Source organism: Malurus melanocephalus, unplaced genomic scaffold (assembly GCF_030028575.1).
Source record: "Malurus melanocephalus ecotype Western Australia unplaced genomic scaffold, MMel_1.1 scaffold_34, whole genome shotgun sequence".
NCBI classification, from domain to species: domain Eukaryota; kingdom Metazoa; phylum Chordata; class Aves; order Passeriformes; family Maluridae; genus Malurus; species Malurus melanocephalus.
The window spans coordinates 1,253,990-1,280,804 of NW_026623266.1; the positions used below are offsets into that span (position 1 = coordinate 1,253,990).

Sequence of the window (26,815 nt, forward strand, 5' to 3'; positions counted from 1 at the left end):
CTGGAGATTGCCTCTGATCAGATCCTTGAAATATTACTTCTAAATCTCCTCAGCTGACCTTTCTTGCAGAAAGCCTAAGAGTTTAGGACACCAGACCTTCTTAAAATACCAACAAAAAGATTAGTAGACAAAGTCTATATGGCTGAATTATACCTACATATAGCTAAATATATAACTAAATAAAACAAATTAAAATTAAATACTATAGAAAAAGATGTGTGTATATATATTTTTTCTACCTCCACATCCTTCCCCAAAATTCTGCTTTTCCTCACTCAAAGTCCACATAAACCAGTGGTTTTTGGTTAGTTATTTGACAGATTACACACCTGAAATACCAATAATATCTCCTGCTTTCACTTATCTCTCTCCCCTTTCTAARAGCTTGTTCTTTATAAATTGTTCCTCATTTTCAGCTAAAAATGTAAGTTCTTAGGGTAAAACCCATCTCTTTGTTCAGAGCCCTGAATAAGTTCCAATATATTACTAGAAAAAAAATTAAAATCTATTTAATTTTAATTTATTTGCTTCAGGCAATTCCATGCAAGGAATCATTATGTTCATATAACAGAGATGGAAAGAAGGAGACAGAGATGGCAAGGGAATAAAAATAAGATGAATGAGAAGAGAGCCAAAACAATATTGGAGAAATTAGCAAAAGCAAAGTGCCATTAAAATAATGCTTTGGTTTACATACAGAGGATAAGGAGGCCATGCCAGAAGAGCTGCTAAGATTGGTTAGAGAGCTGGGACTCTTCTTGATTCTGCCAAAGGAATAACTGCATTCTGATGCTGTATCTGTCTCTCTGTCATCACTCTACAAAAACATCACAGAGAGAAAGTCTGTGTACATTCTTTATAGTCACAAGGAACATTAAAAAAATCAAAACCAAACAAACAGAATTTTAATGCAGATTGAGACTCAGTGGAAGCTTGAATTTAAATTCCCTTGTAGTGCAATATGAATAATATTTCCTGAATTAGGTCACACATTTAAAGTTARAAGGGAATTTTTCTGATGAACAGCCTACACTGATAATTTTTTTTAAGTGGCAATGCAACTAGTTTCAGGGGTTTGTTTGCTTGTCTGTTTTAAATCTCAAAAAGCAGTGAAAAAGTACAAAGCTAAGTTTATTGGGACAATTAAAYGCAACTTCTCTGCATCACTATTTTATGCACAAATTGATAATGCTCAGTTCTTTTACCATTCCTTTCTGTTTTAKAGTAAATGCTATCAGTTCTGTGCCTCTGTCTTGAGGGCAGCTGCCTGGAAAATAAACATTCACACTGGATACAGAAAAGTTTTTTGCAAAGTCTTTCTTGCAAGAAGGCAAGCAGGGTTTTGCTTTTCCATGAGGGAATTGCAGCTTTTGTCTCCTTGTTCATTATCAGGTTATGTACTCATAATCCCATTCTATGTCAATGTTATCTCTGTGCTGAAGAATTGATTCCCTTCCCTCATGTGCCTTCGTATGCAAGTTTTCATGGACAACTTCATCTCCCTGTTGTATTCTAGCCAGAAACAATTTGCAAGGTCTCCCCGCTCCTCAAACAGTTTGGAACTGATGTCACAGATCTTCTAATAACAGATACAAAATTAATAAACTATGATTTCTGAACACATTGGAAAAMTAGTTATTTATATAAATAAACTTTTATCACATAAAGATGTTTTGAAATGGCTTATAAAATCWGGTTATATTTATATTGTTAAGCAAAAGTAGATGAGGATTGTTACTCAGTTCAAAGATCAATAAGGACTGACTAACGTCCAGCCTAGCTAGAACAAGGCTCCTTGAGAGAAAATTGCTTTGGAGAGTGYTATTTGTGACTGCACAAAATGAATCCAGGGAGTGAAGTAACAGTTAAGCAGTGTGGAAAATCACTCCACTTATAGGAACTCATTGAAAGWCAGAAAAATCCTAAATCCTCCCATAGGTGAAGGATATATAGTGATTAGAAAAGGAAGAATGGCTTTAAAGTAACTGATAATGGGTTTAGATAAGATATTAGGAAGAAATTCTTTACTGTGAAGGTGGTGTGGTACTGACACATAGAAGTTATGGCTGTCCCATTCCTGAAAGTGTTCCAAGTCAGGTTAGATGGGGCCAYGAGCAACCTGGTCTGGTGGAAGGTCTCCCTGTCTATGGCAGGGAGAGTTTAACTAGATGGTCTTTAAGGTGCCTTACAAACCAAACCCTTCTGTGATAGAGAATCACAGCTTCTGTCATAGACAGACAGTTCAAATTGCTTATCACTTTCAAACTTCAATGTCATTTTAGGAGATCTGAATATGGCTTCAAAGCTTCTTCCAAAGTTCACACCATGATGATGATAATAACAATAATCAGGCATGGCATGCTGTTGGAAATTCTGAAATTTTACTTGCACAGAGTGAATGGTCAGGTGCCTAAAACTATAGTTTTTCAGAGATGGAGCTTACCTCTTCCTGTAGGAATGATGGTACTGACTTGCTCAGTCCTTTGAGTTTTTCAGGGTTGGAAAAAAGTTTCTCAGGCTGTGAAGGCACTGTGGAAACTGAAAAGCAGTAGTTCAGAAGGTTTCCAAAACATGTTTGTACATCAGAACAGTGAGATTCCRTAACAGGACATGGTTAGAAACAAACCACTTGGGATGGAAAAACAAGAACAAAACAAACAAAAAAACCCCAAACAAACAAAATAAAACAAATCCACTTGGAATGAAATACATGCACATGCACAACTAACTTGGAAGCAAGGGGTTTCATTAGGAAGGATAATCTACTTTAGCATTTTCTGTAACAGCAACCAACAAACTTTGACAGGACCAGAAATGTTGCCTGACATGATATGCAAGCCCCGGTGTTAGAAGCAAATTCTGATCAAAAGTGATGATGAAAACATTGCAGATTACCTTCTAGATAATTAGCCTTCTTCCTAGGCTAAGCACACTTMTACACTAATCATATCATCACTGACATTAGGTTCATCATAAGRTTCTCTAATAAGAAATTAGCATACAAGCCAAATTCTGTTCTTTATTTGTTCAGTCTATTTAACTGCAATAGGCAAATTTGTACAAATCAAGCAAATTCTAGACCTGATCAAGAAAGTTTCAAGTATTCCTACTTAATGATAAGATGCATATCTTATTAATAATGCAATTTTTTGCACTGTCTGTTCCATACTTCCACTGAATTCACTTCTGTGCTCTTTCACTATGCAAAACTTAATTGCATAAGCTAAGCTTGCAAAAATCCAGTTTGCAGTAAGCTCATGATCCTCAGAATTTTCCATGCTCTAGTCCCACTTATATTTAATAATACACAAACATTAACTCAATACACATTGTGGGATGCACCAATATCATGTGACAGAAAATTATTTGGCAACAAACAGCCAGGTACATGGGCACATATTTATTGCATAAAATGAAACACTGCACACAATCAGATTGTTTGCAAGGTGAGTGAACTTTTGCAAAGCTTTTGCTGTCAAAAATCCACTAGTGCTCAACATATCAGTTATTGGCAGTATGCAATTAGATGAAATTTCCCCACTGAGCGAGTATATAGTCCACATGTGCAACTTGTTAGCTGTTAAATGAAAAAGTATTTTTAATGTATTAGTTTAGATATCAGAGGAAGTATCTCCAGTACATTCCTATTTTCTCTATTGACAAAATAGGAGTGTACAASCTAAGTAAATCAGTCTTTTCACTGTTAAAAAAGAACAGCCTTTTCAAGAAAATTTGCCTTATTCACCCTGTACAGCTATCAGTTTGTGTGTCATTTTTTTTCATAACTTCAGTCTTAATAAATTTAACTAAAAATCCCCCTACTCTTTTCAGGTTAGTCTCTACACAATCACACTGAATGCCAAACAAGTTTTCAGTAGGGGTCTCCATCTGAAAGTGGAGGGCAGGACGGTGCTTAAGACTTGTTATTTTAATSGATGTTCTATGTATCCTAACATGCTGATTATCCTATTGATACAGGCATGCAAAATGCTTTAAAATGAATCTAAATCATGAAATAAAAAACACAACCGTACACAACTGCTCTTTTAAAACTGTAGTTGTCCAATGTAAGTAAACTGTGTGTTATATTCTACCATATTCAATGTTATTTGATGGTTTTCAATTCTGTTCATTTTGACATGTTCTTGGAGCAGGATTGCTTTTTATTTTTCCTWGATTTGGAATTTCTAAAGGTTTATAGAAAAATGTAACAGTAAGGCATCTGTAATGCATTAAGGGACTGATGATAGGAGTAGCTGATCTAGAAGTTCATCTATTGCTTAGAATAATGTTACTGTATAGGACTAATGAAGGGATCTTAAGAGAGGTTCCTTTTCAATTGAGGAATTCTGAATGGTATTTTGCACTTGCAAAAGTCATCCTGCATCTTAAAGTGCAACAGATCAACAGATAATATATTTACTTAGGCCAATTTCTTTCAAATGAGCTTGTGTTCAAAGCTCATTATGATTTCAGAAATTCACAGGCTTAATGATTGAAGGCCAAAAGAATACAATGCTAAGTGGCACAGTTTCTACAGATATAGGACGACACAAATAGTTTCATTAAGACACCACAACAAAATTCTACAAAAGCTTTCCAGCCATGCTGAGGTTAAACAAACCTAAAAGCACAATATAATTCTTGATTTAAAAAAAAAAAATCACTTGCATACAAAAGTCATTGAAAGAGCAACAAACTTCCATGCAGACACAAAAGATATTTACCATCTTCAGCACTAAGAACTAATTCTTCCTTTGATTTATTTACTTTTTCTTTATCTGTACAGGAAAAAGTAAGAGTTAGAAACTTTGTCATTCAGTGTAAAATGGATGGCAGTGGTAATCACAGAATTAAGAGTAATGAGGAACAAAACCACAAATAAACCAGCAGAGCCATAGGAATTGTTAAATTCAGGAGATGTTTTAACTTCACACTGTCTCAAAGCCTACATCCAAGCAGGGGTCTCACGGTGACACAGTTTCTATCATTGTTTTGTTGCAACAATGTTAGTGCACACCTAAAACCTAGAAACTGGTTAGAAGCAGGCAGTAGCACAAGTAGTGTTAGAGGAACARCTTGCCAACAACAGCCACTATATTTCAGAATCTACAGCTCCATGCTTTAGTTTACCAAATTAAGTTCAGTTTGTGTCTTCCCCAGACATGAGATAAGCATGAAAACACTCAGGGGCAGGGTTAAGGAAGACAGGAATTATAATTAAGAAAAAAAAAAAAAAAAGAAAAAGGAGAAATCCAAGGAGGCTACTGAGGGAAGCTGGGAATTAATTTTAAGTGTAGTATTATCTCACTGTATTTTCTTAAAGTGAGTTTGATATATTTACTGCTAGAATACACAGGTGAACTATTACTAAAGTGAGTTTTTCATGCTTTTACTCTCTGTCAATTCAACCCAAGCCAGCAGCCAAGAGGCAATGACAGTAGTTGGTCACTACTGTTTTGGATAATTGCCAATACAAAACTTAGCCAGGAAACAGTTAAACACTGATCAACACAGCGCATTTTCTGAAGATGTCTATTCACAAACCAGCCTTGCTTCAAAACTAACACCRAGAACTGAAAATTAAACTGTGTGAGGAAAAGAATCTGATTCCAAAGTAAAACTTCCRTACAGCTTATTGAGAAACAAAGACRAAGCCATGACTTGGCAGAGCTGTATGRAAGACTAGTATGAACACATTTAAGCCAAACTGGGGGTCATGGGAGACACACACAAGCTTTGTGCTCACTTGAGGTGGCTGATGGAATGTCCTCTAGACTTTTGGAAGGCTTTTTCCTATCTGCACTCCTTTTCAAAGCCATCAAAACAGGGTTTAATTCTTCTTCAGAACCTGTTACGAGACAAAACACATGAACACTGCACACACAGACAGGCCATTTTAAGCAAGTCAGTGAAGCACCAACAACAGGTTTCTCATGAGTACCTATTTTGATTATTAGCAAAGACAGGGAACATTCAATGAAAACACAAGATAAATCCAGAATAAAATAAACATCCAATTTTAAGTGTCCATTTGCTCTCTCTAAACACCCTCAGTCATCAGCAGAGACAGACAAGTTGCTTGATTTGCCCTGTGTAGGTATAGATGTGTTTTTGCTCACTAATAACAGGATTTGAGGCAATTATTGCACTTAAGTGGTTAAGACTAATATAGGRTAAATTCAGACTGTAGCCATTTTGTAACCATCTTTTCATGAACCAGCACAAAGGAAAATTTTAGTTTTTTCCCTTTGTGCAAATTTGTCTGTAATATTCTTTCCATAGTGAAAGTAATTTTGTTTCAATGCTTGAGTAAAAAAAAAAAAAAAAAAAAAACAACGAAACCAAACCAACAAAAAAAACAAACAAAAAACCAAACACCACCACCCTCAAAAAACAAATGAACACCCCCAAAACCACCCACCAAACAAAAATAACCCGAAAAACAAAAAAATAAAATGAGCTTTAGATGTATTTGGAGCTCTGAAGTTATGCAATTGTCTCCAAAAGYAGAATCAAGACAGACCTAGCTCCTTCAGAAATATTTAAGACTTTCTTTCCTCCCTATCCCGCTTTCCTTCTCCTCCACCAACCATTTTCCAGTGCAACAGGAAGCAATGCTAACTGAAATAGCACAGAGTATTGTTATTATCCTTATATCCAGACATTCCACTGATAAGCATTTATCTTTGTRGAGTAGCCAGTCAAAATAAGAATGAACTCAGTCAGTCACTGATCTTTTTTTCCCTCTTTTAATCCAGTATATTTGAAAGGATTAGTAGATKGAGTGTTACAAATTTATTAATTTGCAGGTAATGTCACATGGGATAAGAAAAGGGTAAATCATAAAGACTGAACTGATTCATCCTGATAAACTATCCTTACCAAAAGCTTACCCAAATGTAGCATGTCTGTTAACACTTTCCAATCAAAAAACTTAATTAGTTGGTCCCACCCCTTCCAAGCAAATGCCCAAATCATTCAATTAAGAAAGAAACCCACAGACTTCCTATTAACATATATCAAGCTGGATACAAAAAAAAAAAAAAAAATTGTAGCCATGTTTAACAACTCAGCACTGTGAATTTTAGAAATCAGATAGCTCACGAGTTGAACTTCTATTTCCAGAGTGGGAATCAGAGTTTTCATCTGAAAACTTGGATCCCAAATTTAAGTTGTCATCTTCCTCTTCATTGTGATCCTCATGCTGAGACATTAGRCAGAACTGAGCTTCTTCTGACTGTGGGGAGTTTCTCTCATCTTTAAGTACTATGCTTGTTCTTCTGAAATTCAATGGTGCTTGAAATTCTGAATTCTGTTCAGGTGCCTCCAAGAATGTGCTTTCATTCCTCCCTTTTTTATTTATCTCAAGCGGTTTGATTGCAACCATATTGGTCTTGCCTTCCAAGATAGGAAGATCAACTGGAACCATGTTTCTCTCTCCTGTGTTGTTAATAGCTCCATCTCTTTTAAAACCAGAAGCTTCAATTTCACTTACTGCAAGATCATTAATGGAGGCTTTGATATTTTGTTCAGGAGCTCCCCCAGCGAGAGCTATCTTCATTTGTGTATCAAAGCTACTTAGAGCATGATACGGCTGTGACCTTGTCATGACTAGAGTCTCTTTTTCTGAGGGAAATCTATGATCCCCAAACTTTTCTTGCTTATATAAATCTTTGGACACTGAAGATGAAGCTGCAGATGCTTCTTGAACTTTTTCTAAAGAGCAACTGAACTCACCAAATTTTGTGATATTTGAAACAGAAGGGTTTTTTATTGTTTCATTTATTTCTTGAGGATGATCTCTGTCTYGTTGATGTGAAACATATATACTTAGACTACTCTGTATTTTATTGTGCATTTTCTTATCCATACTTTCCAGCACAGAGGCTGGTGTTCCAGAGACCTCTTCTGGTAGATTCTGAAAATTAGCGTCAGACCCTCTATATTCAGTGTTGGACAGCATAGATCTTGCTGTGACCTCCTCAATTCCCTGCAGCAGCTCTCCATCATGTTCATAGGCTATGCCTTCASCTTCCACCTCAGCAGTCCCCTGTATTGTGCTGTCAGCACATTTGGGTTTAGGAGGGGATATTTCAGAGGCCTCCTTCAGCAGGTTCTCTAAAGCAGAATTCAAGCCACTGGCCTTGGATGGAGCAACAGACCTTTCTATGTTCTCACTGATTTCCTGAGTTACCTCTCCATCATGCTGATAGGTCGGGCTTTCAGCTTTTGCCTCCAGAGTTCTCTGTACCATGCTGTCAGCACGTTTGGGTTTAGGAGGTGATGTTTCAGAGGCCTCATTCAGCAGCTTCTCTGAAGCAGAACTCAAGCCACTGGCCTTGGATGGGGCAACAGACCTTTCTATGRTCTCTCTGATTTCCTGTGATACTTCTTCACCATGCTTGTAAGTCATGCCTTTAGCTTCCACCTCAGCAGTCTTCTGAGAGATGCTGTCAGCACGTTTGGGTTTAGGAGGCGGTGTTTCAGAGGCCTCCTTCAGGAGCCTCTCTAAAGCAGAACTCAAGCCATTGACCCTGGATKGGGCAAYAGACCTTTCTATGGTCTCACTGACTTCTTGCGGCATCTCTCCACCACGTTCATACACTGTCCTTTTAACCTGTGCCTCAGCAGTCCCACATTCTGTGCCACCAGTACCTTTAGGTACGGGAAGGGGTGTTTCAGAGGCTTCCTTCAGCAGCCTCTCTAGAGCAGAACTCAAGCCATTGACCTTGGATGGGGCAACAGACCTTTCTATGATCTCATGGACCTCTTCAGGCTGACCAGCAGCTTSTTGGCATGCTGATTCTACACTGCAGTTAGTTTGTGATGTATTATTTGTATCATCATATGGTTTCATTCCCACCCTKCTATATTCAAAAGGCTGAGATACAAAAGTTTCTCTAAGAAGGTTCTGCAAGCCAGCTAGAGGCCTCTCAGAGCCCTCCAGATTATCATCCCTGTCTGCTGCCTGATATTGTAGATACAAAGGTTCAAATTCCCTAAATAGTTTTCTGAGGTTTTGTTTTTTCTCATGCTTATCTGCTGATGACACATTCACTTGTCCTGTACTTTTGCCTATTTCTTCTCCTTGATCAACAGGAGAAATACCCTGACTGTCTTCCCCTGCTCTTGCAAAGACCTTGCACTGATTTGAGGGAAAARGTGTCCCTTTTAAAATGTTTTCTTTTAGGTTTAAACTACATGACACCTCAGAGGCTTCCTTTTCTAATTTCTTTAGACATGGTTCAAATACATCAAGCTCACCTTTAGGCAGAACAACTTTATCCGCAGTCTCTGCAACTTCCTCTTTATCCAAAGGAGTAGTCTTGTTCTCCCCTTTTTCTTTATGTAAACATATTTTATCACCTACTATTGATTCCTTTAAAGCATCTTTATCACCAGGTGACTGGAGCTGCAAGGATACATGATGATCTTTCGTTGAAACAATACTTTTTTCTGTACATTTTCTWACATCTTGCTCTGGAAGACCTATCTTTCCCTGGGACTTTGAGATAATTGGTTGTCTGTCCAGCTGGAGAGAGTCTGTATTTTTTGTGTGTGTCACATCTTTTAGGGTAGGAGATTCTAGAGACTTTGTGCATACTGCAGAATCCAGTTTCTGTGTTTTTTCTCTCTCAGATGTCTGGGTTTGTTGTTGTTGTTTGCTCACATTATCTCTGCCTTTTTTATCTTCTTTTGATTTTCTTTCATAGKTTATTGATCTAGTGTTATTCAGCAAAGAATCATCTTCCCTGTCATTGCTACTCTGGAATTTTGCTCCAGTATCCCAGAATTTTCTCAAACTCTGGAACTGTGAAGGATCTGAAATTTGATTCTTGGACTTTTCATTCATTTTTTCTTTTAAAGACAAAACCTGGAAGTTGGGCTTCAGTTGGGAACAAGCAATGACTTTTCCTTTAAGAGTTTCTTTCTCATCTTTGTCTTTGCCTTTTGAAGAAGCTGATGTGACATCAGCTCTGGGATGCAAGTTGCTGGCTTTTGGGACTTCTGTACATTCACGAATTTCATCAGATGGAAATGTTCCTTCTGGCTTTCCAACTGCATGGCCTGGTCCAAACTCAAAAGAGTGGTGATTTTTGTTTCTTGAAGTCTGACTTGMACAACTTAGTTCAGGACTTCTTAAYGTACTCTTGCTCTGATCACACARTGCCTTGGGTAGACATACTGCAGATYGTTTTATTTTGTCACTTTCTCCAAGACCTGTCAATGCACGGCCTCCTGATGCATCAGCATTGGTACTAACTTCTTTCTCTCCATGACTGGGGATAGCTTTATCCCTTTCCCAGAATGCTCTGATCTCCCTTATCCTTCTTTTTTCTTGTATTGCCTTCTCTGATTCCCATTTCTGAGCTGGTAGCTTGTGCTCTTGATGTTCCAAGAGATTTGATATTTTATTTTGTTGTTTGATTTCTCGACCATGTTCTTTTTCTTCAACTCTTGTACAATCAAATTCAGTCAGTAATTTATCATTTTGCTTCTCATTTTCTTCACCTGCTTTAGGCTTCCTCTCCTTTAACAGCTGTGTGTTTTTTGAAGTAAATGATGCAGATGAAATATTGTTCCGTTGTTTAGTCTTTCCAAACAGTAATTCTTCTGTATATTCTGTTTTTCCCTGCATGCCTGGCCCACTGTGTTCTGTAGGAAGAACTGCTGGTCTGGTTGACAGGTCCACGTCCTYTCTGGGCTCCCTGCCTTGGGATCTCATTGACACAAGTTCCCCATCTTCAGTACTAGGACTTCTTTTAAACCAGTCTAAAACTTTTGATACAGATTCATCGTCCACTTTCATGAGTTCATCAGCATGTTTGCCAGGCTTGAAAGTGGTTTTAGCATCTCTCTCCTCAATAAGACCAGGCTTACCTTGTTGAAGACTTGTAGAATTGGTATTGGACACCTCAGATGCTTCTGGATTAGCATAAAGATGTCCATCTACAATATAAATAAACTTATCAGAGTTATGAATCAGACACATGACTAAAAATACTTGGTCTATCTAGAAAATTCTCAGAACTTTTTTCAACTCTTAGTGGGGAAAAGAGTTCTCTGTCCTTATGTTTTTGGAAAGAGCCATACCATGTGCAACAGAGTGAAGAATATTCCTGCTCTGAGACATCCTACTGGAATCATTGCTTTTGAGGGTCCAATCCAACAAGATGAGTTGGATTTTTAAAGGAAATGCCCACATTGAAGGAGGCTGGGCATGACAACACATTCAGAGGATGACAATCCAGCATATTTGGTTTTAGTCCCAAAGCAAATCCCTAAGTCACAACTGAATGACTCCCAAGGACAACTGACAGCACTACACTAAAATATCACCCACAAAAGAGGTGCCTATACASGCTTTGACAAGATTACCAATAAAAGATCATAAAAGTATTTTTTTTAAATGGTGATTTAATACTGCAGTATGTAGCACATTACTACTATTTCTGCTTCTTAGTTGGTAATTGCTAGATACAAGTTATCAGCATTAAGAAATACGTGCTATATCCTATTTCATTCCATTCTGCTATCCTATTAGTCTCTTAATTTACTCACCAGTAAAATTTTTGTGTGGCTTTGATTCATGGCTCAAGATCTGGTTGGATTTATTTTCCCATGTCTCATCAACACTCTGTTCGTTATTGCTATTTGACAGACTATTGATGGAGGTCTTCTGTGGAGTWTCAGGTTTCTTGGGAGTTCCAGGTTTCTTGGGAGTAACCATTTTTGTCTGGAAGATTTCACTAACTGGGAAGACTGATCTGTTAGTGTCACAAGTGCTGGATGTAGATGTGTCTTCTTGTAAGCCATCTATTGTTTTCATTTGTAAAGCTGATGAATATGTTTCCAAAGGCTTTGCAGCAGAAATTTGCTTATCCCCAAGTGAATCTGATTGAACAGCATGATTTCCACTCTTTTTTTGGTGAGGTTTTAACAAATCATTCTCTGCWCTTTCTTTACCAGGGTGTAGCTGTGGGCTTTGCAGAGGTTTTCCTTCACCTGGGCTAGATGAGAACCTCACTTGTTTTAGTTTTTCCAGTGAATTTTGCATGGAGTCTTCTGCTTCTGCCGTAATAGAGCTCTTCTCACCTTCTCYTTCAAAAATAGTTGCAGTAGAAAGTCCATTCTTTTTCTGAACATCTAACATCTGATTGACACGAACTTCTGAGTCAGTGGAACTTGAGCTTGAGCTGCGCTTCAGAATGCCCCTGGGTGGAGTACCAATGCCATTAATCCTCTCAGTCTCCTTGGTTGGTTGAGGAACAAAGTCCTCTTTGTGTGACCCAGAATCTGCTGCTTTGGGAATTAATTTTCTCGCTTTTGGGACAGGACGCTTGATTACTTCATTCTGAGATTCATCAGTAAGTTTTGCAGAAGGCTTCTTAGATTTCTCTGTTTCATCATTTTGTAAGTTTGATTTAGTTGGGCTCTCTTCTGACAGTGACAAAATTTCTGTAAGACATAGAAGAGCTTATGAGTTTACATGGCATTTGCCAGTATAAACAGAAAGATATGACAGTGCAGATCTAGAATGCAGTGATTATACTAGTTTATCAAAAACAACTGCAGAGAAAACATAGCCAGAAATTTTACACAGGTGTTGAAATTTTTAGCAAATTAAAAGCATGGAGTTATATCTAATTTTAGAAACATTAACTATTTTATGATACTGAAGATAGAGGTCACACCGAATTTTTTATCAGCATTAATCCTCCAAGGGGCTAAGTTTGCAGGGAAGGGCAGCTTTTGAATACATATACACCTCTTCAGGATCAGAACATAAACAGCAACCTGCAAAAAGGGAAAYTGGCTATTTCCACAGTCTATGGAACAAGGCAAATGCAGAAATAATCTCCTGGCAGGGAGATGAAGGGGAATTTATTCCTACTATGCAAACCTTTCTTTTTCATATTAGCATGCTTCACAGCAGAGACAGGAGAGTTATATCCACACATGACTCTAAATTACAACTTCAAATGCCTGTATTGTGACATATCATCACTCATCARCTTCCTTGCAGAGAATATTGCTGGAAAGGGAGGATAACAAACAGGACTAAGAAAACAAAGGAGAAAAATACACACCAAAGAGCTAGGCTGCTTCTGTCAAGCTAATTAGCAGCAATGATTAGAAGGTCACAAAAACAGCTATGCCAAATTCAAGGAAATTTCACTGTCCTCTTATCAGCAATTCAGGACAAACAGCCCTCTCAGATGGAGTGTTTAGTATTGACTAGAACTGTGAGTAAAAGAAAGGATACAAAATCCATTTACTTATGTCTACACCCATTTCCTGAGGATATTCACATGGTTCAGGTAAGGTTTGAARTAACTATTAGGAGTTGTGAACTAGTTTAAGACAAAAAGGGTTTTAATCTCTTTCAGAAAAAGCAATGAAAGTAAAAATAATTTACATTCCTGTAAATCTACAGGAAATTCACAGTCAATTGYTAAATAAGTACATTTACCCTTCTTTGATAGCTGAGGTACAATGGCCAGTCTGTTTTCTGATTCCCCACTGTTCCAGTCATCACCTGATGCCATGGAATTAAATGGATTTCTCCTTTGCTAAAAAAAAAAAAAAAAAAAAANNNNAAAAAACCCCACCACATTACTGTTGCAGTCATTTTCTAACATCAGTATAGACTTCTGATTGTGTAGTGATTTCCTCAATAACCTATCAGCAGAGTCTGAAAACATACCTCTTAAACTGGATACATGACAAAAAACCTAAACAATATGAACCAGGAAACTATCAGAAGCGCCAACAATAGCCTCATCTTGTTCTTTTGAAGTCACCAACAAGAGAGATAAGCCACCACTTAAAGACACTTGAAAATCCCAAGCTGTTGCAAGTTAAATAATTTTATCTCTAATTCTRTGATACTAGAACACAGCTGGCCAATCCCTTTCAGTAGCTGAACAGATTGGAAATAATGACAAGAAAAAACAGCCACCAGTTATAGGTGTAGCTGTACTATAGCTGCTGAACCTTTAGTGGTTTCCATTTCCCTCCAAAACAAACAAACAAAAAAAAATACCCCTTTTTTTACAAATTATTATCTTTCTCCTCTTTCTCCTTATTTTTACCACTGAAGCAAATAACTTCCACCATATTTAATATCAGTCATACCTTTATGGTTGCCTTCATAGGTCTTTCCCCTGGTTTGTCTAACACAGAGGTTACTTCTTTAGAACTGTGAAGGAAAATTGTGTAACAACTTCAGCAATCAGGAAATTACTTTGAGCATTTTTGAAAAAGCAAAACAAACATTCATCTATACATACTCAAACATAACCTCTTGGCATCTGATTTTTTCTATTTAGCCTGTTCTCATCAGATACAGAACAAAAGGATCTCATTCCCATAGCAAAGGGGATATTCTTGCTGCTTTGCTTCCTTGTAAAATTATTTACTTGTTAAAGAATTCAACACAATTGTTACTTGGCATGATAAAAACTGTAAATTTTATACATTCTAGATGTTTGAGCAAGCTTTATAAAAATAGATATAAATATAAATTTTACATTTACTATAAATACAGTATATATAGCTACTCTCCAAACAATAYCAGAGTTGCCATCTCCATCCTTATCCTACATTTGTACTTCTAGGAATGAAATCAAAGTGGAGGAAAGTGTCAAAATCTGATTAAAAATAAAATTTTGCTAAGTGTCACARTCAGAAAAAAGAGGAACCCCATCACCACCGTAGCAAAGATGTGACTTCACAGATGACAAYAGATCCCCTCAGAGGTACAGTTGATAAAATATTTTTTCAACTGAGATTTATARAATTTGTGGTTTGATAGCATAAATGAAATAATTATTACCTGGAATACTAAATATAACCAGATACAGAGAAATTGAAACAGCAGGAAGAGACAGCTCCTATATTATCTCATTAAATATTGCATCTATTGCAGAATGATTAAAGGTTTTTTCCCAATCGGATTTTTTATAATTTGAGTTTACCTAAAAAATATTTGGCTTTTGAAGACAGAATTTAGACATGTATTTCAATATGGGCTTCACATAACAACCATATTTGGTATCCTAATTTTATATAGAAAACACTCCCACTAATCAGCATACATGCTTATGATTTTGGGGTGGGCACAACAGCACGAGGCAGAAAAAAATTATATTCTCCAGATAGGAAATAGATCTCAGGCTGGGAAAGAAAGCAACTCCTATGGTTTTTCCAACATAGATACACAAAGAGATCCCCAAACTGAATATTTCTTTGTTCAGTGATGTTTGTTGCATGTGGAAAGATTTTAAAGTGGTAAGTAGAAGAGCCATGAGATATCTCAGGATAAGAAACAGCATCCAGCTCCATTAAGTTTCAGATTCGCCTCCTTGCATTGACAAAGATCTCTCCAGTCTGGTAATTGGTAGCAGTCTACTCTCCTGAGGGGAGAATAACTTTCCCATTCTTCTCTAGGGTGCAGTACAGTTAACTTCAAAGTTTAGAGGAAATAAAAAAAAATTAAAAGTCTGGCAGTCACCCTTGAAAGGCTATTTGCCTCTGGATTGCTAAGTCCATCTGAGAACTGACATCACTTRCATTATTCAAAAGGAAAACATCATTATGGAGAAGATAAAATGACCATAATTAGCAGTGTGAACAAAGCCAGCAAAAAAATACTAGTCACAATCTGAACTATAAACTTCTATACCTCTTCCTTGCTCTATTGATTTAACACTGTCTTTAAGACATATACCACCATGCATAGCGATAGAGGTCAGGTATGAGCTGATCTTGTAACAGAATCTATCACAGGGGTGAAAAATAAACTGTTCTTACATTTTTGTAAGACAATAACTGTGGCAGCTCTTATAAGCACACACCAGATTACTAACAGATAACTATTGTTCTTTCTATTCTTTGCTGATCCCAAATAAGAAAAGAAATTCTAATTCTCAAAGAGCTAAATGTTGTAACTTCCAGTTCTTATCAAAAATACCCTTCCACATTTTTTTCTACATGATTTTTAACATTAGATCAAATACATTCTTTAAGTGTGAAAATACACATACATACAAAATACTACAGAAATTGAGGTTTGTTTTCCTGCTTTTATAAAGCACTTATGTTTTTGAGAGCACCTATGTGTTCCTGTACTTTGTGTCTTGTCTGCATCATCTACTACTGAACAGGAAAATCATGATTTTTATTTTTAAAGCCTAGATGATGGATACTTCAAGCACCCTTCATTCATTTTAAGCAAGGGAAATACCATTATGCTCCCTGGGCTGCAAGAAACTGGTAAGACATTCTTCAACATAGTTTTTACAGGTGGAGAAGTAACTTTGTGTGTGTTCAGTAAAGCATAGTCTTCCAATCTTTAATGCAATGCTCCTTTGGATTTACCATAGAAGAATTAAAGATCATTAACTTGGCATTACATACTGAAAGCTCTGCTCTAAATAAAACAAAGCAGAGGAAAAACAGCAGCTAGGATCCTATAACTAAGTTTTACAACAAAGGTTCTGAACATTAGCTTACCCACAACCCACACAGGTAGGWAAATTGAAGAAACAATTCTCAGATATGCTGCATTCACAAGGCTACTCTAAGCATGCATGAGGTCAAACTGATAGATTAAAAAAAGATTTTAAAAATTCAAAAGATTTTAAAAATTTCAACTCAGCAAAATGAAGAAAGAACCACAATGAAGGCCCAAACCCGTACAGACTGAATCAACAAGGCAAAGGCAGGAGCAAAACTAGAGAAAAGGGTTATAGATGTGCAGGCATTGTCAATACATGGATTTTAAAAATCAACACATCTGTGCAAGTTTCCACCTTGCTGAACTCCAGGACCCACACTTGCCACCTGCTCAATGTTGTTAAAGAATACCTTCTAGATTAAGGAAGAAAATCTTAATTTCAAAGATAACCCCCCCCATTTTTTGAGATTCAGCATAGAGACAGATGGCATCACTAGACAGAGGTGATATTGACAGTGTGAGTCACCTTTGGAAACTCATTCTGTTCAAGGTTACACCTCCAAAGACACTTCCCACACGTGGCCTGTAAAAGCTCTGGTATGCAAGAAAATTATCACAATGATATAACACTCAAGAAAGAAATAATTCATAGCTTCATTATAGAATTTAGATATTTGGGGTGTGGTGATAAAGGTCACTACGCTAATTTTAAGAATATTTTTGCTCCACCTAATATAGCAGCGCCATGATTCAACAGCAGCTGGCCTCAGGGTTGGATTTTATTCCTAGCAGTTTAAAAACAGATCTACCAGAATTTAACTTTTGTTAGACTCAGTAAGAATTGTTTTGCTTTAAGAACAGGTGCCAGAATAGAAGTACTCTGAATAATTTGTTATCACATAAYTTCTGGCCCCAATCCTCATGAGAGCAGCTGCGTAGTTTATCCAAAGCTTGCAAGTCAGGGCTGCCCTGAGGCACATTCTTAGAGAAAGAAGGGGAAGCAGAAAAAGAATAACAAAACCAAATCATAAACCCCTTGACTCCCACAAACTTATTCTTAAAGCATCACTTCAAAATGCTTTAAAACTCCTAGTGCTTGAACCACAGATAGCATYTGTACACTGTAAATTGTGAACTGACTTTATGCAATCCCAAATGCCAGAATGAAAATCTGTTTCCTCCTCTTAGTTCTGACTGTGTTGAGACTATAGCATTGTAAGAGGAAGAGCCCACTGATTCCTTGTGGCTCCACTATCTTAACAGCAAATTAAGTGTTTGTAGACTTTCCCTTCCTACCCCAGCTGCTGGAGTTACTGCTTTCTCACCGTTGTGTTTCTTTCTGCTATTACAGACAGGCCCACAGTTATGCCACACCAGTCTCTTTCAAATTCCAGTACCAAGAGAACAGAAAGGAAGAGTAATTATCAAGCTATGGCTGCAAGCTGAAATAAGTCACCAAATCACTTCAAGCTGAAGACTACTACCAATTTGGTCTTACTGAAAAAAATTGTCTACATATTCATATTCTTGCTGTGTTCTGTATGTTCAAAAAGGCTGCCCTGGCAGACTGTGAAATCTATTATACCTTATAAATCACACACTGTTCACGAGAGTTGTAATGACAAAAACAGCATTATAAGGCTGTGCATCTTTAAATGTATTCTCTTATTTTCCTGATGTACAAGATGACATGCAAAATATTCTAAGAGATATATTGAACAGCAGCATATCTTGTACTGTTCTTTAAGAAATATCTTCATAACAATTCCATGAAAGTAAAAGCCACCTGCAAAAAACCTACATTTAGTAACAACTTGCTCTGTCAGCACATCAGTAAACTTGGGCTGGAGGGAAAACAGAGCTCTGCCTTGTGATAATCAGTCTTGACCATCTCTTTTGTACAACTTCATTTTTGGGGAGTCTATAAGACCACAGTTTATTTTACCTTTTTCAGCACAATTTCAGATATGGTCAAAACAAATTCCTCTGAGTTCACTGATAGTGATAAAATATAAGAAAGACCAGTAATACAAGCCAGAGTTGTTAAGACTCACACCAACCTTTGCTGCCATTCTCTGTGACTGTGCATGCCCAGTTTGCAGRCCACGAAAGTGAAAGGTTCAATTACTATTAGGAATAAATGCATAGGAGGAGACAAGCCTTACTGCAAAGAAAAAACAGATGAAGTACTGAAAAGAATTCAGAAGACAGACAAGAAAGTGAAAGGTTACAGAGCTGATCAATGGCACAATCATAAGTAAAACAGTCACCCTAAGAAGTAACTCTGGTTCTTATCTCACTCTGTTCACTACAAGCACAAACAATGGCTATCTGGGTTACACCCTGGTTCTTGTTTCCTCAATCCTGTTGAGGAATCTGGCCACTTATAGATATTTCACTTTCACCTGCTCTGACTCCAGCTTGCTCACCACTTTCCTTCTCAAATGTAGGCTTTTTGAAAGTTTTTAACACAGCCAATGAATTACATGTAGGTATTTTAAAGAGAATACATGTCTGTCTCAGAAATCAACTCAGGCAATTTCAAAGCAAAATCAAATTGTTTGAGACATTTACAGATTTGAGATAAAGTGATTTAAAACAAAATCCTTTGTGGTTCAGAAATCATTYATCATCCAGCCCTCCTGACAACTATAGTAATTCAGGCTTATCCAAGTTTACTGTCTGATCTTATTCTGAAAGGAAGCTTCTCCACACCAGAAAGACATTTACTTTTCATGGTAGAATCTGATTAATTTTCTGCAGGTATATAAAGATTCTAGTTCTTTCCACCTGAAATATGTTCAGTCTCCTTAAAAAGTCTCAGAAGGCTTAAACTACATTCYCAATAATCTGGAAAATCCTTAACAGCAATTTCTTAGTCTCCAATTCTTCATGTGATRKGAAGTGTTCAAAACACAYGTGAATGTGGCACTTGGGGGTATGGTTTACTGGTGGCCTTGGCAGTGCTGGGTTAATGGTTGGATTTGATGATYTTACAGGCTTTTTCCAGCCTCAGTAATCTGTGATCCAAGCTTAAAATTCAGGCCATATCAACAGTATGGTCTCATTTACTAACTGAATGAAACGATGCAGAGGTTATCATCCCCTCAGTACTGACTGCAGAGTATTTATCATGGCCAGACAGTCTAATTAGAAAATCCAGGTCTCACTTCAAGGAACCAAAATAAATTGTGACATGAGAACATGTGTGGGAGCATTCTATACTTGATTGTCATTTTTTTCTGAGAAAGGCAATCAGAAGATTGTTAATTGTTCTGCATTCAAATACAGAACAATGCATGACTGTCTGCCTTTCAGATGCACAGGTTTCTTGGACAATTCTGAGGGAACATCTGGTGACCTTTGAAATAAGAGATAAGTATGATATTTTGGGTGCAACTTACAGATCAAAAGTTTCACTAGTCCATAKATATACATTCTAAGAGTGATTACACAGACAGCTTACCTTGAACTAGTTTTCAGTTGTTGTTGTTGTTCTTGATGTTCCACAATACTATGTAGATCTGGTGGCACAATGACTTCTTTATTAACATTGTTCACCCAGCTGATCTTKGCTTTGCTAGTTTTGTTCTGAGCCACTTCAGCTAAAGAAGGAAACAAGAATACTGTTGTTTCCCATATGTCCATACACGATTTCTTAGGAAGTACAAGTATTTGCATTTAGTCTTACAGCTGTTTCTGAAGTCCACTATACTTGAGTTGTTTTCAGAAGCACATCTGGTGTCTTCTGAAGGATACCTTTTTAATGCTACTAAAAATGTCAAATATTGTTCTGAATACTTCATTGTACTACTCCAGATACATCTGGTTTACACCTTAAAATGACCCTAAATTAGGTGTTTTCTACAAGAACCCTGGTAAAAACTGATCCTGTAGTGCTTGCTGTAAAACAAATATTGAAAGTTCGCTCTCAGTGTCCTGAGGAAGCAAAAACAGTTAAACTATAGGAAACTGAAAATACATTGAAATTGAGTTAGTCCAATCAATTACTCCCTTCCTAAGCAGTAAACTGGAAGATGGTAATACTTAAGCAAGTGGTTAATCCTTCATGGACAGAAATACCACAAGAAGTTAAAAAGGTAAGTATAAAAAATCCAAACAAAAAAAAGCCCCACCTCATTCAGCAAATCCAAATGTATTTGCATTTCTTTTTAGGGTGGGACAAAATACTATTCTGATAACACCTTTCAGAGCAAAAACATTACATTATTTCCTCTACTCTTTTTACATTTGAGCAACAGTTTAAAAGTGAAGAATTTCTTAGTGTGCAAAAATAAGGATGATTTTTATTTGCACTTTTGCTATCTATAACTGTGAGCAAAAATATCTTGCCATCTCCGGAGTCAYTGAAACCAAGCAATTGCACACAGTTCCAATATGTCCCTTTGTAATCTCAAATAATAAGATTAGGATTAACTAACCTTCCTTTAAGGTAATATGGCTTTTAAGCGTTAAGCTATGAGTACTATGAAATTTAGCTAGAATTTTACAGCTGATTTTCATAATCTTCAAGCTCAAAATCAGCCGAAATTACAAACACACCACACTAACCAACTATGCCTTCTTCTGCATTCTGTTGTTTCAAGCCTTTTCTTGTTAATTTGACTCAAAATGGTAACCTCAAACTGACTAAACTGACATTATTCAAACCCATTTCTCTGACAGAAATTGAGAAGGTGCTATGTTACGGGGTTAGAGAGAAGAGAACAAGGCTAACTTGTAGTTACAAAACCTATATAAAGCAGCAAACTGTAGTCCAGCCACAGTATGGAGAGAAGTACCTTAGTTGCTTCACTAGCATGTGGCAAAATCCCTTGACAGAAYTTAAAAAACTAAATAGTACAAACAGCAGTACAATCTGATAAGAATAATGTAAGTCTTGCCCTTCTAAATCAAAAGGACTTAGTCAAACTAGAGGAGGTTAAGAGGGGATTGTAGGTCAGTTTTGCTAAGAAAAAAATCATTTTCTGTACCAAGTGACAAAATAGACCAGGATACTTAAGATTTAAAAGTCATTTGCTGAGAAACTTATAATGGAGGGTCTAAAAAATCCTGGATATTATATATTTTTGTGAATACAGATTGACCACTCACTCCCTCTTCCAGGGACAGTTAATGGTGACCAGGGCACCCACCATGACATGGGGATGCTGGGTGCATTTAAAAGTCATGTGGACACAGGGTGCCAGTTACAGCAGCCAGAGGTTTCAGCACATGCATTTCAGTTAGTTATAACCACCATCTCTAGCTTGTAATGCCTGCCATTARGCCTCAAAGGTCTTGAACCAAGTACCCGAAATCTGAGGAAATTGCTCTTTAACATGAATTTCCAAATCTTGGATTCTTTCTATGTTCTTAAATAACTCTCTCAGAAATGGAAACAAGGAGTCCAGGAGTGCCGAAAGCTTTTAATCCTACACATAAACACAAGCCAGTCCCTTCTGTTAACCTTCGCCTCTCTCTCATATACAGCATTGGAGGAGAGGAAAGCTTACACTGTAAATTACATAAGAAGTCTCTTTTTTGCAGCTCTTTCCACTTGTAGAGACACCAATATTCTTGTATTTCACAGACAGCATTATCTGAGGTTAGCAAAGGAAGAGGCAGCCTTTCTAAAATAAAGCACAAAGCAAATGCTTACCAATCGTGGCAGGCCTCCTGCGCATGGAAGCTCTGATAATATCTGCTCCATGGATCTTATCTCTGTGCCTCTTCGACTTGGCCTCATAAAACCACTGCCCACTCATATTCTTTAGCTGAACATCATCTTTGATTTTTTCTGGTAARTGCCTGAGGAAGAGAAAAATGAATAAATGTGATATAAGCATATTTCATGTACTTACTCATGTAAACAAAAAAAAAGTCAGATGTTTTTGGTTGCTTGTTTTTTGTTTTGTTTGTTTTTTGGGGTTTTGAAACACTGACTCGACATGCTATTTCTATCTTCTGATGGAAACTCTCCTTATTTAATTATAAAGAATGACAATGAGCTGGAAAGGGAAGACCTTCAGCCTTGTTACTTCAACCTATGCTCTTAAGGGTAATTCTGTAAAAAMCCCCAAACTTTGCTATGATAAACATTCAAGCAGAAACAGCACTGGAGAAGTCTCCAGTAACTGCAGATCTTGATTTCCTGCTTTCAAAGACATATTTTCCAAGATTAAAATTGAGGTAAGCTAGTAGAACAGCATTAAAAGTCTCTACTACTACAAAATCAGGAGCATGGCTATTTTGGGGCTCAGAAGATGCCTTTTCATGGTTTTCTTATGGCACTGCTTTTACACACATACTCCAAATGTGCAGTGGAAGCATGGTGCCATTTTTTCCATAARTTACACAAAAATCCTTACATGAATATAATGACTTACAAAGAAAGACATCATCACATGGAAGAAACCACAAAATAAACTTGTGTCATTTATTTTATTAATGTACATATATCCATCATGTAAACTGCAGCCATTTTAAATACTGGGAGAAAAATTTTTAATAAATTGATTTTAGGCTTCAGTGTTTCCCTGCTTTTATGAAGCATGCTTTAACAGAATAAGTTGTTGCTGTGGGCAATTTGAGAGGATGTTTTCTTTCTTTGTTAGGYATGTAACACATTAGGAATATGCCTCTACATGGCCTGGAGACTAACCTGCAGATCAGGGAAGTTAYCACACAGATTTAGAGAGTACTTAAACAAAACAAAGTCAGGTCATGCTTCATCTTCTTTTCCATTTATGTCCTTTCCTTCAGTGAAATAAGCTAACGACAGAGCTCTAGGGAGAAATCAAACCACATCCATTCACTGAGACTTGAAGGCTAAGCATAGCCCAYGTTGCCATGGAATGGTGCTGTTTTTCACAGGCCTGATGGACAATTATGAATGGGTTGGGAGGGACCTTTAAAGATCATCTAGCCCAACCCCAAGGAGGTTCACAATCCTTTGACATTTCTCATGAGCATGGGGACAGAACTTCTGGTGCAATCAAATATCTCTGATGCCAGCCCTTTTATTATAGATTGCAGATTTGACTGTCAAGTACAGACAATAATTCACAGCAGAGAAAGGACACTGAGCTAGTCCCACTCACAGTAAGACAGACCATTCTCATCTGTCAATCAACTTCTCCTCTATCTTTGTATGGCCAGATATGAAAAGCCTTATTTGAATGCATCAGATATATTAGAATTTAAATATTTAAAACTTCATTTTGAAAGTACTGTCAAAAATCAGTCCCTTCTAGGTGTGCCTCAAATATACTGCATACAGTTTAGGCTGCCAGATGTTGAGGTTACCATTGACATTTTTAATGCCAAGATTCAACAGTCCATAGCATTACTGGGCTATTGAATTTTTTTCCCTTCCTCTGTGCTTTTTTTTAAGGGCCAGAATAGGCACTTCTCGTAAGCAGGAGTTCTAAGCTGAAGCAGGAACACAGTRGTAGCTTTCATTTGTTCTCCAGCAAATATATTACTCAGTTTATAAATGCAGTCAGCAGGAAGAGTGGAAATGTAGAACACGCAAATTTTTTACACAGGTGACTGCTTCTCCCTTTCACCTTCTTTCACACGTGTTATTTGTCTTCTCACAAGTGATGCCCCTSAGGGCTAGGGACCGGCTTTTCAGCTATTTGTACAGCCTGCAGGGCAGCAGAGCTCTGACCCTAGCAATTGCTCCGGGGCAGTATGATGACATATGACAAGGGTTCTCTAGTGGGAGGGTACTGAGTCACAGGACAAGTGTTCAATGCCCTCACCCTGTTTGACTCAATCCTTTCGCCCCAGACACTGCTCACCCCTCTCCCCTTTGTATTCAGCCACTGAAACTGGGGTGTGGTCAGAAACCTTTACAAGTCAGCTCAGAGCCGAGGAAGCTCAGTGGGGCTGTGGAAAGGGAACAAGATCACGGCCCCTCAGCTGCTGCAGCCTGGTTACCTGACTGCAGAACGCTCAGAGCTGCAGCCTGTGAGCAACCAGACAGAGAAAGAAGCATGGATTTGGCAGAGTTGTCGACTCTTTAAATGTCACCCATGACCAACAGAGGTCTCATTTTGTCTGGAARTGAGCGTTAAACACCTTGCTCCCACCTCTGCTGCCTATGAATGTGAACCCTAACTCCATCACTTCAATGGGCCTTTTAGACTTTGGGAGATAATTATGCTTGCTAACAAAGGTATAAATGTGCTTTCAATTCACACAGCCCTTCCTTTACAAATCACCTGTCTGGCTGATAGGGTTGGTACGGTAAGAACTGACAGGTGCTCATATCAGCTGACTTRCAACATACTTATGCCTTCTCATCTTGGAGTAAGCTTGGCTTACCTTTTCAAGAGAGGTGTTTGATCTCCCAGTCCSAATTTTTTTAGGAACTAAGAGCAACTTAAGTATTAAAGCTATTCCCAGGCTTTCCCAAGCCACAAACAAACATATTTCCCTTATCAGAAAGACAATTCTAGGTCTTGACAGCAAAAAAAAAAAAAAAAAAAAAAAAAAAAAAAAAAAAAAAAAAAAAAAAAAAAAAAAAAAAAAACCAAAAAAACAAAAAAAAACCAAAAAACAAACAAAAAAACACTCTTAAGCCTCCTGTCTCACTAATATATCATAGACTTGTAACTCCAACAGCTGTTTTTGCAACAAATGGGAATTTTTACAATATTACTTGACTTCTCAAGGTTTGATAGGAGGAGGCCTTAGCAGTAATATTTAACTGCTTAAACTTTGTGGGCCTGTTTCACCACTAAGAATTAGATTTAGATGGCRGTTTACCTTGAAAGGAACAGTGGAGAATCAGACTGCAGCCATGGTTTTTCACAGCTACATCTGTCTCCCAGCATACCACAACAGGACTAGAAGCCAGCAGCTGATTCTATGCCAGCTCCCCAGTTAACAGAGAGGCTGACCAAGCTGTCATTAAATTTTTCTCCTGGTGATCAAAGAACTAGTATGCATCTAGATTAAGATTCAGACTGCAGGCTCAGTTGCCAAGTTTGCAACTAGGAGAAAATGCAGCAAGAGCTTTATGTATGATAYAAGTATGTATTCTGGGGTCCCTCAGCGCTCTATTAAAATGCCAGTAAGCCTATGCTGCAGTTTTTCAAGGGGAAACAGCCTAAAGTTATAAAGAAGCTAGTGCCCATTTCACCTATAGGAASATTAAATTCAAGAAAGTAAGGGTATATAGTTAAAAGGAGTTTTAAAAGAGGATTTTGGACTGAATAAGACCAAATTCCCATTATTTAACATGATGTTTCCATATGCCAAGGTGAAACATGTTTTACAATAAGGTRGAAAATTTGTCATCTCCCCTAGAGCAGTAAGTACATGCAGATTGCAGTGACCAGGAATAYAAAGCAACTGTCCACTACTCTGCAGGCAAACAGAAAATCTATGCATAGATCAATTGTTTTTTTCCTCTTCATCTCTGGAACATCTGATACTGAGCCAAATCATATGGTATCACTGTAAGGCAGAAAATATGCTTTGATATGATCAGTCTCTGTCAACCTTCTTATCACCATATTCMGAATTATTTACCTTATGCTTTGTAGGCTACTATAATAGGTCACTGCACATTAGAGCAAAGAGGTAACAACTCATCTCCATTTTTGAAACAAGAGTATCTTTCAATACATACCTGTATCTAAAAATGGTTTCAGCTACCTCCTCAGTGTCTCAATTCCCTCCGCTGCACCTGACTTATTCATAGTCTGCATTACAAGTCACCACAGAATTTGCAAGACATGATGACTGCCTTATTTAATTGCCTTATACCCCAATCGACAGCTCAAGCTGAGCTTTCCAGACAGGAGAATCTGTGTGGTGYCAGCACATTCGGGGACTCCTCGTGATGAATGAAGGAGAATTTAGATCAAGGTCTGTGTTTATCTCAAAGACACACTCATTATGGTCTCACACACCCTATTCCAAACATATGGAAAAAGCATCGAAGTGTCCAACAGCAAAATAAAGGCTTTAAGAATCCTGACACCACTATACCTTATCTACAAATCCTCCATTCTGCAAATGAATACCAAGTAAGTGGAGAAGTTGAGAGAGAATTTTGATGAATTAATGTCAATTCTATTTTCTGCAAGCATAGCAACAAATCCCAAACCAACAAAAAGAAAAAGGATTTAGATTCTGAGTCACTATTTGAACATAGACAAGACAAATTTTTAGTAGTATCACTCATACAAGAACAGGAGTAAAATTTTATTAGACCAGGCAGTACAAGAGCCAGTCTTGTTGATTAGGTTATTTTTCCTTCTTTAAGAATGCAAAACAACTACAAAAAGTTTAYTAGACAAAGCAGTAATTGTTTAAACATTTCACCTTGTT

The 26,815-nt window shown here is 37.4% G+C and overlaps 1 protein-coding gene across 5 annotated transcripts in view; it reads right to left on the reverse strand.

The window, feature by feature from the left end:
• Window positions 1–26,815, reverse strand: part of SYTL2 (synaptotagmin like 2) — a 52,948-nt gene that overhangs the window by 6,315 nt on the left and 19,818 nt on the right. The window contains exons 4-13 of one of the 5 annotated variants that reach the window (XM_057364058.1): window positions 22,128–22,276; window positions 19,932–20,070; window positions 14,143–14,206; window positions 13,478–13,577; window positions 11,566–12,462; window positions 10,885–10,953; window positions 5,750–5,851; window positions 4,728–4,781; window positions 2,444–2,538; window positions 698–817 (exon numbers count right to left, since the gene is read on the reverse strand). In XM_057364058.1, coding sequence (XP_057220041.1) covers window positions 698–817; window positions 2,444–2,538; window positions 4,728–4,781; window positions 5,750–5,851; window positions 10,885–10,953; window positions 11,566–12,462; window positions 13,478–13,577; window positions 14,143–14,206; window positions 19,932–20,070; window positions 22,128–22,276 — 1,789 coding nt within the window. The other 4 variants (XM_057364054.1, XM_057364055.1, XM_057364056.1 and 1 more) reach the window with 4 other exon arrangements.